The sequence below is a fragment of the Xiphophorus hellerii genome, chromosome 1 (genome assembly GCF_003331165.1).
Source record: "Xiphophorus hellerii strain 12219 chromosome 1, Xiphophorus_hellerii-4.1, whole genome shotgun sequence".
NCBI classification, from domain to species: Eukaryota; Metazoa; Chordata; class Actinopteri; order Cyprinodontiformes; family Poeciliidae; genus Xiphophorus; species Xiphophorus hellerii.
In genome coordinates this window covers 20,279,286-20,297,318 of record NC_045672.1, presented here as the reverse complement: position 1 = coordinate 20,297,318, position 18,033 = coordinate 20,279,286, and the positions used below count along the sequence as shown (strand labels likewise).

The following is an 18,033-nucleotide window of genomic DNA, read 5'->3' as shown; positions in this document are numbered from 1 at the left end:
CAAGTGTTTTCCGCTCTTATCTCAATTTGTTTCATAAATCTCCCTCAGAAGGTTGAAATTATGATTGATCTGCTGTTTTCATCTCTCTCAAATTAGCAGTAAATTGTGGAGATGTTGAGTGTGTCACACCAACCTCCTCCAGTTTGTACGTGATCATGGTGAAAGCTCTGAAAACGCTCTCCGTGGAGCCGGTGATGGTGATGATCCTCTCCGGACAGGAACCCTCTGAGATGTTGACACGCGCACAGCTCTGTGGAGCAGTCAGCAGACACCATTTCAACATTTCAAACATTATCTTTAAGACAACTGAGAAAGAAAGAAACAAGGAGACATCTTTACTTTTCGTTCTTGCTGAGAGTAAGACTACTGATTTCATAACAGAGGTTAAATACTGTATATGTTGCAGCCAGAATATGGATTTGATCTTCATCTTACGTCTCAGAATTTGATGCAATGACGTCATAATAATAGTTCAGATAATAATTCAGATTTTCATAGAGTAAGCTTCTGCACAGTTCTGTGAAAATAGAGCAAGTAAGACAACTTTGAGTTTTTATTCTTGTCATACAAAATAATCCAGTTCACCTGTTTCTGTTTTATTTATTTTAATAAGTATTATTATTTTAATGAAAAGAAAAGGTTTTCTGAGGTTGTTTGATGTTTCTAAATTAGGTACAGATACACAAGCTTCATCCCACAGTCCAAAACTGTGTATGTTAGGTAAATTGGTCTCTCTAAATTCCCCTCAGAAGAGATTCTTTTGTGCTTGTCTGCTTGTCCTGTGTGCCTCTGCGTTGCCTTGTGATAAACTGCCAGCCTGTCCAGATTGTACTCCAATGACTACTTAAGATTGGCAACAGCTTATTAACCCTAATTTAGACTTTAAAGATTGTTTCATCCTTCATGAAAATTCAGGAAAAGCTGAATTAAGCTGATCCTTCTTTATGGTAGAGCTCAGGCTTGAACAGCTTTTCAAACGTAGATAAAGAATGAAAGTGGATAAGATATTTTACTAAGTGCAACTCTGATCTCCATTAATTATGACTCCTGGGACATTTTGTCTGGGTTTTCGAAAGTTTTGTTTTTTTCTTTTGGCTTTAAGGTCATTCAAAGTTTCAAGAAAGGGCTTAGAGGAAGATGTTCTTAGAGAAACAGAAGCAACAAAGGTCAACACTGCCTGAGTGGATGGCTGGAAGGCTACCATGGCTGACTGCTTCATCCTGCAGCTCTGCACAGCTGCATTATCCAATGGCCTCACTGTTCCTCTGTTTATCCTTCTGCCTCATAAAGCACAGCATTAAACCTTTTCAGTAGAGAAGGAATCAAATATGCCACCATGAGTGTCAGTCTAATTACTTCTTAATACTGAGAGCTAACCAAGCGGCATTAGTTTGGCTGCACTCTTGAGATTCATAAAGAGGGAAATCGGGGGACTAGTAGAGAGAAAAAGGGAGGCTGCTTTAATTGGGAAACGGAAAGACGAAAGGGATTTGTTGAGCTTTGCTTTGGGAGAGTGGAGAGAAAAGGTTTAGATTGAAAATGTGTTTTCATTACCCAAAAGGAATTTCAAGGAATGTATTTGTTAGGAATGCTTTTCAGCTTGCTAAGTATGAAAATGTGATTAAAAGTGAAAGAGAAAATGTGTCTTCATTGGTCAGAGCACGAATTATAAAAAAAAAAAGTCACTTAGAAGGTCTAAAGTCATGGATAGTTTACCTCCTCTCGTATTCGCTTCACGGTCTCTCCTTTCTGAAAAAGATAAGGGCAGCTTTAAACCAAGATGAACATGATTCAGCGTCAACATAACAGCATATTCAACCCCTTAGTAAACCTCAAGCTCTAAACCTTTAAATTCAGAAGAAAGAAAAAGTCATTCTGCAGCGCATGATGCCCTCAGCATAAACATTATCAGAAATACACTGCTTTGTAAAAGTAACTCTATCCTCTGAAACTTTTTCACATTTAGTTTTAATCACAAACTTGAATGTATTTTACTGGGATTTTATGTGATAGATATTTAGGGTATGCCTAACTCCATTCCATTATAGGTAGGTATTTTGCTAGGTGTATCTATTTATTTATTTTTTGTTTTAAGTTGTGAAATGACATGAACAGACATTCCTCGATTACAAGAGATTAAGTTATGCAAAATTTTGCCAAAAGACTAAATTAGAGTAAAATGAAATGTGAAAATTAAGATTTGTTCAGGATGATATACTGTTTGACATGTAAGGGAAAATGTTACATTTTGATCTGATATGACCAGAGCATCTCTTTCCAGATGTGGCCCTAAAATGACTTCTGTAAAATGCAGAATATGACAACAAATCCGCCTTTTTCTTGCCAGTATTCCATAAATGTCCCATTAATGAAATGCATTACTAGTGTTCATCGTGTTAACAGACTCTGAGCTGTGAATCTCAAAGTTAACCTCTTGGCTGCTTGTCTGAGTAATGCTTTCCTTCCAGAACTTTTTCAGTTTCATGTCTCAGTAGGCTAACAGCTGTGCAATACTCTTTTCTGTTTTCCATAAGACACGTACTGTACGTATATAAACTTTAATCCACATCTGGTTAAAGAACTGCGACTGTCTGAGCACCTGCAAGGGAAAACAGCATGTGACAGATTTGTGTCACAACCTCTGCAGGCTTTTTGAATGCTTCTTCTACTCCATCTCACTTTTTTTTTTTTGTGGACTAATGGGTCCACATTGGGTGGACCCATTAGTCCACCCAATGTCTAATGGGTGGACATTAGACATTGGGTGGCTAATGTCCACCCAAACTATTCTCGCCCTTATCTTCAATCTGATACCGTTCAAAAAGAAGATCAACAGAGGCATCAACTCACAGTTCAACAAACCTGTCAGTTTTTGTGTTCCTGGAAAAAAAAAATCTAGCATTTACAGTGTATTTGTTGGTAGTCTACAGATGGGGAAGAGATGAGATGTTCGTCCCAGAGATGGGAAGGGCGGAGACGTACGCTATCAGTTCAGCTGCTCCACATCAAGTGCTTCTCTCTGACAAGCTGCACTTTACAGACCAGACTCATCTCCGTCATTCTTCATATCTCCTCCTCTCTGTTGTTTCATCCTTTTTTTCCCCCTGACTTATTGTTTCCTGCCATTCACTTCGCATCCATTGTGACATCTTTCTTTCCAATCAACTGCATTCACTTATTTTTTTTTTCTTTTTGTCTTTTAAGGCTCAAACTCAGGGGGGAGCAAATGAAGCAACCCACCACCGACACACCTTTCGTGGCAGACGCTAAAAGTGCTCACATGGGCCAACGCTAATACGCCTTTGGAGCTCGATTTCAACAAGAGGCTTGCGGTCAATGGACTAATGGTTTTGTTTGATGGATTACTGTGGTGCTTTATGGGAGGAAGGGGGTTGGTGAGGAGGTCTAGAGCGGCTTGGATGGAGGCAATTATATTTCGGATGGGGATATTCAGAGCGAGAGCTGTTCATTAGAGGGTATTGGTATACTTTTGAAAATAAAAACAGAATCAGGATGCAGTGAAATGTTACACAAACACTTCAGTTGACATGCAGAGTTCCTATTTAGGCTTGGAAATGTATGCAATTTGATTTCACTATTTTTCATATGTGAAAAAATGATAGCACAAGCATGTTTTCTATCTTCTTTTTTTCCAACCTCTCTTGTACATGAGACTATACAGCAGGAAAAAACACTTTAAAAACAGTATTAACCCTGTCAGAGTGATTTTAATTCTAATAATGTTCAAATAGAAGTAACTGAAAAATCCTCACCTTTCCTATGATGCTGCCTACTTCCTGTACACAGATAAACAAAATAATTAAATAAAGCAATAAAAGAAGCAAAAACATAACCCAACATTGGGAGAGAAATGTATTATTTATGAAGCTGTCGCAAATCTTGTGTTTGCAAACTGGCTTTCGGCATACATTTATTCATGACCAACCTTTCCGTGCATGAGCAGTCGTAGTGTGAGGGTCACTCCCAAGCCCCCGTCTCCGAAGTCCTGCTCACAGTTCATGACGATGTGGGAGTGGCACGCAGGGAGACGCATGAACAAGGCTCATTCGCTGGTCACGTGGGCGAGCGAAGGCCACGACTCGTTCTCTGGCTCGCCGATGTCTTTCAGTTCTGATCTAAGAGAGAAAATGAAAGTTGAAATGATGACGTTCCCAGCTTTCATTTATGCGCACGGGAGCTTTTCATTGCAATTGTTGCTTTTCAAGGACTCAGAAACATTCAATAGCCTCCTCACTTATTGGCACCCAAGACAAGCATGTGCAAAACCGCATCTATCTATTAAAAATAACCCCACGTTTCATTCAAGCATATTTATTCAGTTGGGGAGAAGAGCCGTGGCTCTCCAGGCTTCCAAAACTATCTTTTCAAAGGCACACTTGGAAATAAATAGGGAAGGTGCTCTTGCTTGCAATAGTCAAGTTTATTTTCTTATTTAAAATGTTTTTAAAGTCTCAGTGACAATTGTTTAGTCTAGACCAGGGGTGTCAAACTCCACTCCTCAAGGGCCGGTGTCCTGCAACTTTTAGATGTCCCTCTGCTGCACCACACCTGAATAGAATAATTAGGTCATTAAGGCTCTGGAGAACTGATCTACTCAAGGAGGAGGTAATTAAACCATTTCATTTCAATGTTTTGTACCTGTGGCACATCTAAAACCTGCAGGACAGCGGCCCTTGAGGACTGGAGTTTGACACCTGTGGTCTAGACCATTTGAATATGCTATGCTTGTTATAACTGGTAATTAACAAATAAGAACAAAAGTACAATAGGTAACAACATTTAATGCAATAAAAGATCGATTAAAATGTGGCAGGTTGCTGTATAGATTTGATATGATTCATGCTCATCATTTATTGAACATTATATGGCCTCATTAAGACTACTGGCTGCATTGTTGTTTTTGGAAAATGGATGTTTGTGCTGCTCCTCCCTGCATCAAATCAAAGATAAATTCTAGTACATTTATAGAATCAAAAGCTCTGCATGGAGCTCTGAGGCTCCATGCTGCAGTTTCATGTGTAGAACTTCTTCATTAGTCGAAGTTGATTTAATATTAATGGAGATATTTATAGCAAAGTCATAATGAACGATACTCTGTGTGCAGGATATTGACCAGAGGCACCAGCAGAGTCAGCAGTGTTCCTGTTTGGGGATCCAAAAAGTCTGAGTATAACCGGGAACACCAGAGTTATCCGTATCTCTGCAACATGTTTCTCCCACAGTGAACATTGCTATTTTTGTCAACAGAGTAGCAACATATTATTTTCTTCTTCAGATGCGTGGATTAGATTCATGCAAAGTTAATCTAACTGATTTTGAATTGTGACGAAAGTGATAAAAGTGAACGTGTTTAGAGCTTCAGTCAAAAGTTGGATTTTATCTGCCCCATCTAAGTGACCTAGATCAAAACGAATTAAAACAAAACAAAGATACAGAAATTATAATCAGGCAGTAAAATGAGAAGCATCTGTTCTGATTCCAGTAGCAGGAGCTCTGTGCTCGTCAGCCATGTGCCACTCTGTGTGGAGATTAATGTGGGAGTCACCTGGCTGCTCACACTTTCAGCGTGATGTGTATAATTAGTTCGTGTTCTCACTGATTTATGTTTGTCAGTGGGAACATGGAAAGAGAACAGTAATCAGAACCTGCATTTAGCTATATTCTCCGACTTATTGTTGACTTTATGTAACCAATATCTATCTCAAAATGCAGTTTGAGTTTTAAATAACAGCTCTGTTTAACTCAGATGAGACTTTATTGGGCCCCAGTAACTTCAAGGAAACCCATAGCCCAAAATGAACAAAAACAGGTTGATATTAAAAGGTTGTTATTGAAAAACCAACAAACAACAACAACAAAAAAAGTGTTTAAATCTTTCAGTTTATTAGTTTAAAACCACTGCTGTGGTCTTCACTGTTGACTCAAATATATTGCAGGATATGAAACAAACAAAGCTATTTAAACTTATTAAGAAGTTTAATACCTACTATCTTTCATCACCTTGACAGTATTCCTTACTTGCAAAAATGTTCACACAGATTCCGTTTCTATTGATTTTCTAGCAGATTTAAAACTAATCGAGTTGAATTCAAGTTGAATTCAAGATATAAGCAAATAAAAAGAGTAAAACACAGCAAAAAAAGAATTACCTTTAATGCATACTCTCACATTATAACACAGGGAAGGGCTTCCAGTGACAATATACAGTGTTCACTTGATTTCTAAAAGACACACCAGGCTCAGTAACGTTAGAACAACAAAACTGCACCCAGACCTCAGAATTAAACATATTTTTAAATAAATAGATTTATTGAGTATACAAGATCCTTGTTTGAGATTAATGAAGCCTGTATTTATGCCTGAAAACACAAGAATGCAATGCGTTTTGTCAGCTTTGGACAAGATAACCTGGCACGGTGTCTGTATCTGTGAAAACAACAGGTGTTTCCCTCAGTTGATTATTGTGTATAATGCTATGAGCTGGATGTATCGTCACACTGCTTGTTTCAAGTTAGAGACTTAAAAACTTTCCATGCGCCATTATAAAACCGAGCGTTTGTTCAAAGCTGCATCTCTGACATAATGAAAACAATTTCTAGGTATTTGATTGACTAATTGAACAACAGACTAATACAATTCAGTTACACATAATTAGATGAAACGAGTCCACAGCCAACAGTGGAATCCTTCATTAACATGGATCATATGAACCACAAATAATTGTTTTCTCTCATAATCATTGAGTTGCTTGTTTGTCTGCCAAATGCATTCCAACCAGCCTACAGTTGAACTGTATTCCAGCCTACTGCTGCAGTCCTGCTGCCTGATGAATGTGAGCCTTTTTTTTTTATTTTTTATGAAGCTCCAAGCCATCTACTGAGCTATGTGAAAACATCACATTTAATAAATAGCTGTTATTTTAGATATGAGATTCAGTTCCCGAGAGACCTGTGCGTGGGCAGGTTCATTGTTTTCACTTAGTGCAGCAAGGCCACCGCTATGTAACTGATTTATTTAGTTTATGTGCAAGCATCTTTCTTAAGATGTCACCAAGCCTGACACTTCCTGTGAGTTTTATATTCCCGCCATGGTCGTGAAATAAAGCGACATGCCAGGCCATTACAATGCGGCTTTAAAGCACATATCTGTGGTGTTGCTTTGCCAGGGTGAATTCCAGCGAATAGACCTTGCTCTGCTTTATGAAAGGCCTGCCTATTGGATTGTCTTACTCAAGTATCACTTTGAGACTCATCTTCTTTCACCTTCTCATAAATATCCAACAAAATCCGACTATTTGACTCAAGATAAGTGTTTTTTTTTTCTTGCTCTTAGCTACTAATGTATGTCCAAGTAATCAGAGCTTTAAGCTTGATCGATGCTTCCTGAACACGTGTTATCGCAGAGCACATTTGAGCAGCCTGTGGGCTAACTCAATTCCATTAGGCACGGAAAGGCATGGCTAAAATGTTAGCACTTTATTGTATTAGGAGTTAATGGCTGGAGGGATCATTATGTGCATCTCTGTGGGTTGATAACAAGGCATGTGCTTTGTGTCTCTGTGAGGGCGGTGCGCCTCTGAACTCCTCATTTCCAGAATCCCAAGCAGCAGCGTTCCACGATGAACAGAGGCCCTCTGTTCTAAATTAGACCTGGTAACTCAGAACAGAAAATTAGCGAAGTGCAGACCTTGGCGCAGGCTGCCAAAATGCAGACAGACCCGGAGAAGAAAGGCAGAGAGCTTATCCTCATCCTGCTCCTTATTCACAGACTTTATAACCCTTTTGTTGCTCTGACTGACTGAACACATTATACATGTGAGCTCCAGTTGTGAGTCACCATTTGTAGTCATCTGCTGCACTCCAAATTAAGCATGGCTGTGATGACACACACACAAAACAAATGTCCAAAGGTGGAAATTATTCATCGTATTGCTGACTAAGTAAGTTACACTCAGAATTGCTACCAAATTACCTATCAACACAACAGCAAAGCAACACAGTGCTACAATGGTGAAGGTTAGATAACCGTTATGTTAAATGCAGGGCATATGAGGAACCAAGCAGGACTCAGCTTCACGGCTAAAATGGAGGAACTCCGAGGAAGGGATGAAATAAGAAGATCATTTTCTTACAACAGCTCTTATCTCTGGAAGCCTTCCTGAAGACCAGAGAGCAGAAAGGGCCATTAGTGTTTTAAAGCAAACTTAGGTTTGGCCTAAGATTTATTGCTAATTTAACTTTAGCTTAACTGAAATATGCAACTGCAACCAGGTATTTACATACAATACACAAAAACCAATTTTTTTCTTTTACTGTTCCAGGTCAGTTAGGATATTACCACGATTATTTTGTTTGCTTAATGCCAGGATAAAGACAAAGATAGTGTTTGAGAAATGTTTAACTTTCTCTAAATTTACAAGTTCAATTTAAAGTTCTTAGTGTTTAGAAAGATTTCTATGATGGGTCAAACATTTTAGGCATTTTTTCTAAGAATCTCATTAATTTTGCATTCATTTTGACTCATTTCTTCTGACGGTGTAACTGAGTCAGGTTTGTAGGTTTTCAGCCCAGTTCTCCCGGCTGTCTCTGGGTCTGAGATCAGGGCCACTCCAAAATATTGCATTTTTGGTTTTAAGTCAATTTGTAACTAATTTAGCTATATGCTTAGGGGTCATTTTCTATTTGAAAATTATATTTTTACCCAAGCTTTAGTTTCCTGGTTGATATTTTGAGATGTTTCTTCAGTACTTCCACATGATGTTGATCTTTCACTATACCATCTATTCTGTGAATTCCTCCTGTTGCAAAACATCCCCATGAGAAGATAGTCCCTCCCAGTTGGGATGGTGTTTCTAGGCTTGCGAGCTTCCCTCATTTTCTTTCAACTATATCAATGCTCATTGTGGCAAAACACTTAAATTTAATTCCCATCAGACAACAGAACATGTTTCCAAAAATTAAGCTGTGTGCATTTGAAAACTGTTGTGGAATCCATGTGTGGTCAAGTCACAGGTCTTTCTAGGACTATTTCTAATAACAGATAAAACTAACAGAAACTCAGACTTTAAACATATTAAGACCAAAAATTTCCTTTCTGTATTAAATGTTTAGATGTGAACCCCGATTTATTACAGACAGTCTTCCCTGAAAGAGACCTCTAAGGTTTGGCATAATCAGGGTCTGAATAATCAATTTAAAGCCACACAAATAGGTTTTACAGATTTTTCTTGTTGCTGTTGTTATACTGCTGATGTACGCATTTTTGTTTGAGTCATTTTTGATTAGTTTAGCAAATTTAACTATCAGTAACAGCTCTGGTAATTAACTCTGGAATAAAAAGATTGGTTAAAGAGGTCAAATCTTTAAAAATTTATAATTGTACCATAAATACCAGAACTAGAAATGTTTTATATTATTATTTTTATTCAACAAAAAGTTGAACAAAAAAACAACCCTGAACAAATAATAAATAAAACTCAGTTTTTTAAAAGTGCGTCCTCCCATTTGTTGTTTTGATGATGATAAATAAAAGAGTTATCATGCAAATAGCCAATTATCTTGAGCATCAGGAGCACCTGCCGAGATATTCTTTTAGTTTGGAGAAAATATCCAAAGGCAGACTGTTTCTTTTAAAGGAACAGATTTATATATTAAAAAAAAAGTTAAATCTGAAAAAACTTTTTTTTATTTGAAAATTACTTTGAATTGAGGGAAATAAAAATCTTTAACATTTATTAAATTCAGCAAACACTTTATGTGATGAACTTTTTTCTGAGAAATAGTCTCAAAGTTTAATGACCTAAGTAACTGAAATGCAAACATTCAACATAACATTCAATCTAATATAATAACCTTGCTAGTAAATGAGAGTCAGAAACTAATGCTCTGTTTTTGTATCGGACTTACATCAAAGTTGTGATGGATAAAAGCAGCCAGCATACATCCCTTGACAACCACCAACAATATTTTCCTTCTTGTCATGTTTTCAGTATCTTGCACTCCAGAGAGACTGCTGAGATTAAAAGGATCTGAGCAACTGACTTGTGTGGAGATTCGGACACCTGTTCTGAGGCAACCACGTCCCTCAAAGAACTGGTAAACAGACGGCTACAGGCTGGATTAGGATACGAAGGAGGAATGAGGCCATGCCTTGTGAATGACAGAAACAAGCTCTGCTGTCTGCATGGAGGGGCAGAGAACCTGCGCAATGGACAGAAAGGTTGAGAGGACGAGACGGCCTCTTGGACACGTAAGGAGCAGTAGGTGAAAGGGTGTTGATGTGTGTACACACACACAGCAAGACATCACAACCATTCACACACACCCCTACACGTCACACCACTCTATACACACCCAAGCATACCGCAATATTCGCAGCACCACCACCTCACGTGCAGCTGCTGGGATGAAAGGAGCCAGCCATTTTTACAGCACACACATGTATGGAGAAAGCGCGGAGCTGAGACACAAGTGCAAACATACTTTGATCTGCTGAGCAGTTCCTCAGGAAGACTCAGCGCATCAATCTGTCATGAACCAATTCGAGCAACAGCAAAAGCTCGAGCACATGCAGTGGCACAATGACAGATGTCCTCAGAAGATGATGATGATGATGAAAAACATGACGCGAAGAATAAGCAGGCCTCCAGGATGCTCTTCAACCAGCTCTTTGCTAGTCTCCTCTAAATTTAAATGAGATGCTTAGGGATTACACACATCCATACAAAAGGTCCTAAAGTTGGAACTATGTATATAAACATAATTTGTAACCTGACCACATAGTGAGGGCAAACACTGCTGGAGAATGACTGCATGTGGCATCACAGTAACAGTATATTACAATGTACAAAAATGTTCACATTTTTTCAACCACAAATCACAATGTATTTTCTTGGGATTTTGTGTGATAGACGAACACATGGTGTAGCCTGTAATGTGGAAGTGAAAAGATTCACAGGAAGTGAGTCTTCCTGTAATGTGTCTTCCTTTTATTTATATTTTTATTTTTATACAAATAAAAAGGAAATAATTTGCATTACCCTGACACCCTTAAATAAAATACATAGCAACCATGTGCCTTCGCAAGTGGAATCTATTTGGAGAACAGATTCTACTTGTGTAATTGGCTCTCAGCGTAAACGTTGTGGTTCTGCGAAGGTCTCTGGAGCTTGGTAGAAAACCTTAGTGAACAAAATGGAAAAAAAAAACACAAACTTAAACTTTTCTTTCAGGAAAACAAGCCAGAGGCTGCAAAAAGCTCGGTTAGCGGTTCCCCTTCTGTCAGGACAAAGTCTACAAATACACAGCAACAACTGGATGGTTTAGATCAAAGCATATTCATGTGTTAAAATGGTCCAATCAAAGTTCAGACATAGATCCAATTTTGAATTCTTGGTTGTAATGAAAATGTTCTGGTCAAATATGCTGTCCATGCAATCTGAATGAGCCTAACATATTTTGCAAAGATTAAGCAAATGTTTCAGTCTTGCTATGGGAAGCTGGCAGAGACATACCCCAAAAGATTTACAGCTGTGATTCTAAAAAGGGGATGTTATATTAGTCATTGACTCAGGGAGGCTGAATGCATGTGCCACATTTTTCAGATTTTTATTTATAAAAGATTTGAAACTGACATCTATTTCTTTCACTACACAATCACGTGTCTATCACATAAACACCCAAAGAAAGACTTTAAGCTTGTGGTTGTAAAGTGGCAAAATGTGAAAAAGTCCAAGGGACAAGAATACTTTTGTAAGGCAAACCAAAGAAAATTTATTTGTACAACACATTTAAGCAACAGGGCAATGTAAAGAGCTTTGTATTATACAAATTAAGAACAAACAACAAAAAAGGCAGAGGATGGGCTTATACTGAAAAGAGCTGTTCATAAAATGTCCCTGAACATAACTTCACAGACTGTGCTATTTGAAGCTGCACCAAAAATCATCTTCATGGAAAAGTCTGCTTGAAGAAAATGAAGCTCAATCTCTTCAGAACAGATTTTCAATAGACTTTCAAAACCTTTCAAAAAACTGTTAAACAGAAACCAAAGACAGAACTTACTCAGAAAAGGCCCAACATACAAAATTTTTTATATTTCATCTGCTTTTTAACATAAAAGTTAGGATGCATGTATCTATTATGTGTCAAATATCATATATTTATAATTTACGAGCACTCGAATTGATCATAGAGAGGTTACAACAAAGCAGCTTCAATTTCTCAATCTCTACACTGACATGAGGGTTTTAGTTGTGAAACAGGAGAGGCTTGAAATTAAAAAGCACTGTTTCATCTCTCGGCATGTCTGTCTCAGCTCTGTCACATATAATGAGACGGGTCAGGCCTTGGCACAGAAGGGACCATGTGCTCCTATCTGCCCCCGGCTTCATCTGTTGTTAAAGCGTAACCGTGTCAGCCTGCAGTGCAAGTCGCCTGTCAACTGCAGGGACCTGGGAGAAGGCTATCAGACCCCCTGTGCCCGCTGCTCTTGGAGCTGCCCGGCAGAGAGGGGGCCCAACAGTTGTGTTTGCCATAGCCACGGTGCCTGAATGTGGGAGGAAGCTCGTGACTAACCTTCGGCAGTCAGATTTTGAGTCCACTATTTCCTTGTCTGTGGGACTAAATTAGCTTTGAAGGATTTTAGGTTTGTTGAAATCGGTCCTATATTTTTGAACGAGACTAAGATTTGCTTGCCTTTTAGATTTAGAGATAAATGTTGAGAAGATTAGATTTGAACAGTCATCTCAAACAACACTTGAAACCCAACAGTCATTGCAAGTGGAATTTATTTAGGCATTCATCACCCTCCAAAAAATGGCTTTTTAGATTGTGACAAGGGACCCAGTGAATATTAAACTGGTGTCTTAGACGCTTTAGATTATAATTTGCTACAAAAATAATATATATTTTCACAATGCTTAATGTTGAATTTTGTATGTGCTTTATTTGAAAATATTTGAATCTTTTTTTTTCTTTTCTTTTTTGTATTTATCTCTAAGTTGCAGCATGGTCCAGACATTTTGGTCTTCTTTCCCTTCTCAACTCAATTTGCTTTTGCTGCTTATTAAATAAATTAAAACTAACAACTTTCCTCATTGCATGTAGTTTGCAGTTTTTGAGTTTAGTTTGCAATTACTTCATTTCATGTTGGATGAAACAATACCTACGGCAAAATGTCAGCAGCACTTTTCTTCCTCTTTTATTTTACACTCCTTAGAAATAACTAAATTAGATTTGGTCAAAAATCAGATTCAGAAATAGGTACTGGCAAGGGAACACCTGAATGTCCCATCTCTAATTATGCTCAGGCTATCAAGTTGTTGCTGTAAATTCACAAGTACTAGCCAGAGGTGATTTAAATGCAGGAGAAACACATTACATCACCTGTAAAAACCTGTTGCAGAGCATGATGGCCTGAGCATGCAGAGCTGCCAGAGATCCCCGGTCACTAATGTTTATTGATTAAATGACAAAAAACAGGAGCAGCTGGTGGAAACCTGTCAGCTCACATTCAGTCATGTGCTGTGAAGCTGATTGGGTGGCGCTTCACAGAACAGATGTACAAAATTAAACGCTGTCACAGCAACCCAGTATGTCCTAAAGGTGAAGAAGTGGACTATTTTAAGCGGGCTGAATCCTTGAGTCACTTGAACTGAGCACAATCAAAGTAAAGTTTTCTATTCTCTGAAGGCAAGACTAAAGATTCAAAGATCCACAAACAACTGAGCAAACAGCTGCAGCATAGGCCTGGTGAAACATCACAAATGAGAAAACCCATTGTTTGATGAAGTTTCTTCACATTTCATAAAGTCAGTGCCTGCACAACCTTATGGTAAAACAAAATGAAATATCTTTCCTTTGAATCAATGTTGACTTATGTTTAAATCCCTCAAAGCTGTGATTCCAGATCTTTAATTCATATTTTCACAAATAAATGTGAAATCCACTAAGTTAAAGCTGAGAGTCTCAACTTTATGACTAATTGCCTTTTGTGCAAAATTATTTTATTTCTCTTATTTAACAGGGTCCTCCTCAGAAACACATATAAATTAAGATAACAATGTTTTTTGAATTCACGTTGCTCAGGACGAGGGTTTACTGTGAAGACAGTTACTTGAAACAGTCGGCTTGTAAATACAGGGGTGATAAATACAGATAATTACACACACTGTATGAAAAAGTACATCCCATTTTTTACTGTCTGGATGTAAATCTGACAAAAAGTTCTTTGTTTTAACTCAGGTGTAATCATCAAATTATTTTCCTACCCACTAAATGCCAGAAAAGATGACAGAGAGTCTCTGGGGTTGACTTTTTCATTACTTTTTCTAATTCCTAAGCTTGCATACAGTAGCATTATTATACCTTAAAGTAATTTCGGGAAGCCTAGATGATAATGTCATAACTTTGCAAGCTTCTGACAGGTTAATTTTTAAGGCAACTCCTCACACATGCAGCTTATTTTGTGACATAAGACAGATATCCTGTCTTTTCAGCATAGACAGGGCTGAAAAGGTTTGAGAGAGCATGCTCTACATTCAGTTACACCAGTTCTGTTAGCAGGAAATTCCTACAACTATTATGAGAAACTTAAGCAGGAATGCCAAAAATGTTTGACCTAAGTCATAAAGTTTAAAAAGCACTACTATTACATTTTCTACTATTACATTTTTAGAAAACTTTTGAATTTAAAGTAAAAATAATCTATCTCCAGCAGTCATTGGACATTGGACCCCACTCTAGCAGTCATTGGACCCCACTCCAGCATTGGACTGCTGGAGTGGACAAGTTTGCCAAAGGTCCAGTTTTTGGACTGTAGGAGGAAGCCGGAGTACCCAGAGAAAGTCATTGCATACAGAGGCAGAACATGCAAACTCCAGGTTCAAAGACTCTTGACTAATATTCAAACCTTGAACTTGCTGCAAGGCAACAGTGCTACCAACTGCATCACTGTATATTCAAAACCAAAAATCATTTTAATAATTCCAACTGATGTTAAACAGGATAAGGTTAGTTTCATTTATTGGAGACGATCTGGTCTTGCTTCAGACAGCAAGGAAAATTGATATCATACACTCTATATTAATCAAAGTTGCAGAATGTAACTTTTATTAACATATTATGGACATATAATATGAGACAGATATCCTGAAATGCACTGCTCCTGAACAGAAACAACCAATCCGAAATAGGAGGAGGATTTTAGAACTGTCAAACATATATTTATATACTTTTATAAATTTTACCTACTGCAGCTTACTGTAACTTTTTTATGTATTGAATTAGAAAGAATAAATGAAAATTAACTTACGCTCATGCCAAAGGGTTTGTCATATGCAAGCAAAAGCAAGCTTCACTGGCCTTATCTGACGAGGAGTTAAGACACTTTCTCACTCTGTTATTAAGTGTGAGAAAGTCAGTTCTTCAAAAGACATCAATCCTAACTCAAGGTTACTTTAAGCACATACCTATTACAGAGCATTGAGTCATGACGTTGTTTTTACAGAAGATGCCATCTTCTGATTAAATAAACAAAACGTTCTTCCTCCTTCTTCTTACAGCCAGCAGAGTGGCAACTACTGAAACACGTGGATAATGAACCTGGCAGGGCTCTGTTTCCAAGTTGTCAATTGTTATCTCCAAAAGGACTGCTGGTTCCAGACACAGAGTGACAGAGTCTGAGCCTGAATTACAGCTGGTTTTAGTTTTAGTGTTGGTGGACTAGGGCTCAAGCCTATACAACAGTTGTCAGATTGGTGTGAATTACCAATTTGTCTAAAAGTAGAGGCTGTTTTAAAAACCTTTGAAAGATTTTGAGTAAAGTGTTTCCTTAGCTTCTCTGGAGTGTTTGTGCTTCCACGCAAAAATCTGGAATTTTCTGATCACTTGCTTTGCTTCACAAAAGCATCCCTCCTATTATCAGAGAGCCTCTATTAGCTTCATACATCATTTTCAATGGTTTTTCCCCCTTTCTCGTACTGCAGAGAATTCTCCATGGCAGGGTATTAACTCTAGCTTTTATCCCATCCCTCTTATTGGATGAAGGTCACTCCCTATATCTGCAAAATGACTTTTCTTTCTCCTCTTTCATCCTGCTTTCCTCCCATCCTCCACACCAGGGCATGAGTCAGAGAATCTGACACCTCAGGAGGAGAGAGGAGCGCAGAAGAGATGGAGGGAAGTAAAAGGGGAGGCAAATAGAGAGGCAAAAAAGGAGGGACAGAGACATTTGGAGGGAGAAGAGATGAGCTGATCAATATCTTTTAGAAACAAGGAACTGGAGACGATCTGGTCTGGCTCTGCTTCCTTGACACATAAGATACTGTATCAAACACGGCAATTCAATTTGTCAGTGAACAGTTGGTGGTGGGACTCATTTTCTTCCCTCTAATTCCAACTCTTTGTGTTTTATTTGGCTTGAAATAGTACTATTTCAAGCATTTTTACACTCTCAAGTTTGCTGAACCAATGGCGTGGAACTTGTGATAAAACATTGCCATGCACGTTGAGCTAAAACTACATATTACATAAGCTTCAAAACAAACTGAGCACAAACCCAAAAATAGTGCCATCTCTGTTAAATATTTCATAGCCTTGCCAGCTGAAGGGGGATAAAAAGCTTCTTTCCCTCTTAGTCGAAACAGAAAACACACACACGCGCGCATACACAGAGATGCAGATGGCCAGCTGAAAAGAAAAACCTCCATTTAGCGTACTGCGGAGCAAAGCGGATTACTGTCGCGAAGGCAGTCTTTTAGCTTTCTTGCTTGATGTACAAGACTTATTTTAGAGAGCTGTACTTAGCATATACATACATATCGCTATTTCCTAACTGATTATCTGTGTGAGAGTCAGCCCAAGATTATGAGGCCCAAAAGAGAATTTAAATTGGGCACCCTACTACCATTTAATACTATTCCCAACCAACATTAATTCCTCTTTAAAAGTTTTCTCACCCTAAATGTTTGCATGTATACCATTTAACACATCTACATTTTAAGGTTTAAAACGGCCATGTCACTACAGTGTATAAAAACTTTATCCAGACTTAAAACCGGTTGCCATGGACGTTTTTGGGCAACACTTCACCGCTACAGCTCCCACACACCATGTGTAGTACACTTGCTTGTCCCTGCTACAAATCTTATGCAACTGCTTAATTTATGATTAACTCACCTCTGTATGCCAGATGCTTGAAACTGAAACTGATGGCTTGACCGACTTTCTCATCAATTTGACTAATATTTAGCTGACCCCCCAGGGGGAACTAAAAGAGCACTGAAATTAGCAAATTATCTGGTTCTTAATTATGCAGTAAACAAATACATAAAATCAGAAGGTGACATGGCAAAAGTGAAAAGCAAAAGTAAAAACTGGAGGAATGCTTTTACTCCAGGTTTTGCCTTTAATGGTGTGTAAATATTTGCAAAATGGTTAGAAAAATTTAAACATTAAACATTAAAGTCCTTAACAAGCCTATCTGCCACCAATAATAAAACCATAGCTGTATATATGCCCATGAGACATGGAGACAAGTATGTTTAAACATCACAATAAAAAAGAAGTTTCCTACTTTAATTTAAAAAAAATAAAAGACCATATGATGGTCACATTTTAAGCTTATTTTAACTAAATTTCATAGTTATTAGCATGTAAACATTAGGATTAACATTGATAACAGTAAAAGCAGCCTTGGTATATAACTTCTGGGTTATCTATAAATATCCACATCCTGCAACAGTCTTAAAACAGATTCCAAATATTTCCAAATTATATGTGTTTCATAGTAAATAGAGTCAGAAAGTTGTTGCTGTTCTGTAGAGTTCCAGAGTTTTGTGGTGAAAAATACATCTACCAATGCATTCAAAGCATTTTATGTACAGTTTATAGGATTGCTATATTAATTTTGTTTAGGTGTGCAGAAGTTTTGCTACTGACAGACAAAACTTTCAGAGTTAAATTGCTCAAAATATGATGTCCTGTTTCATAAGAGCAGGCTGTCTGCAACAAT

The 18,033-nt window shown here is 37.9% G+C and overlaps 1 protein-coding gene across 1 annotated transcript in view; it reads right to left on the bottom strand.

Moving 5' to 3' along the window:
- The window catches only part of LOC116728454 (poly(rC)-binding protein 4-like), a 43,165-nt gene that overhangs the window by 21,856 nt on the left and 3,276 nt on the right, over positions 1–18,033 (bottom strand). Inside the window, exons 2-5 of the mRNA XM_032576583.1 lie at positions 3,947–4,136; positions 3,774–3,797; positions 1,717–1,749; positions 134–250 (exon numbers count right to left, since the gene is read on the bottom strand). Coding sequence (XP_032432474.1) covers positions 134–250; positions 1,717–1,749; positions 3,774–3,797; positions 3,947–4,054 — 282 coding nt within the window. The 5' untranslated portion in view covers positions 4,055–4,136. The remainder of the gene's footprint in view (positions 1–133; positions 251–1,716; positions 1,750–3,773; positions 3,798–3,946; positions 4,137–18,033) is intronic.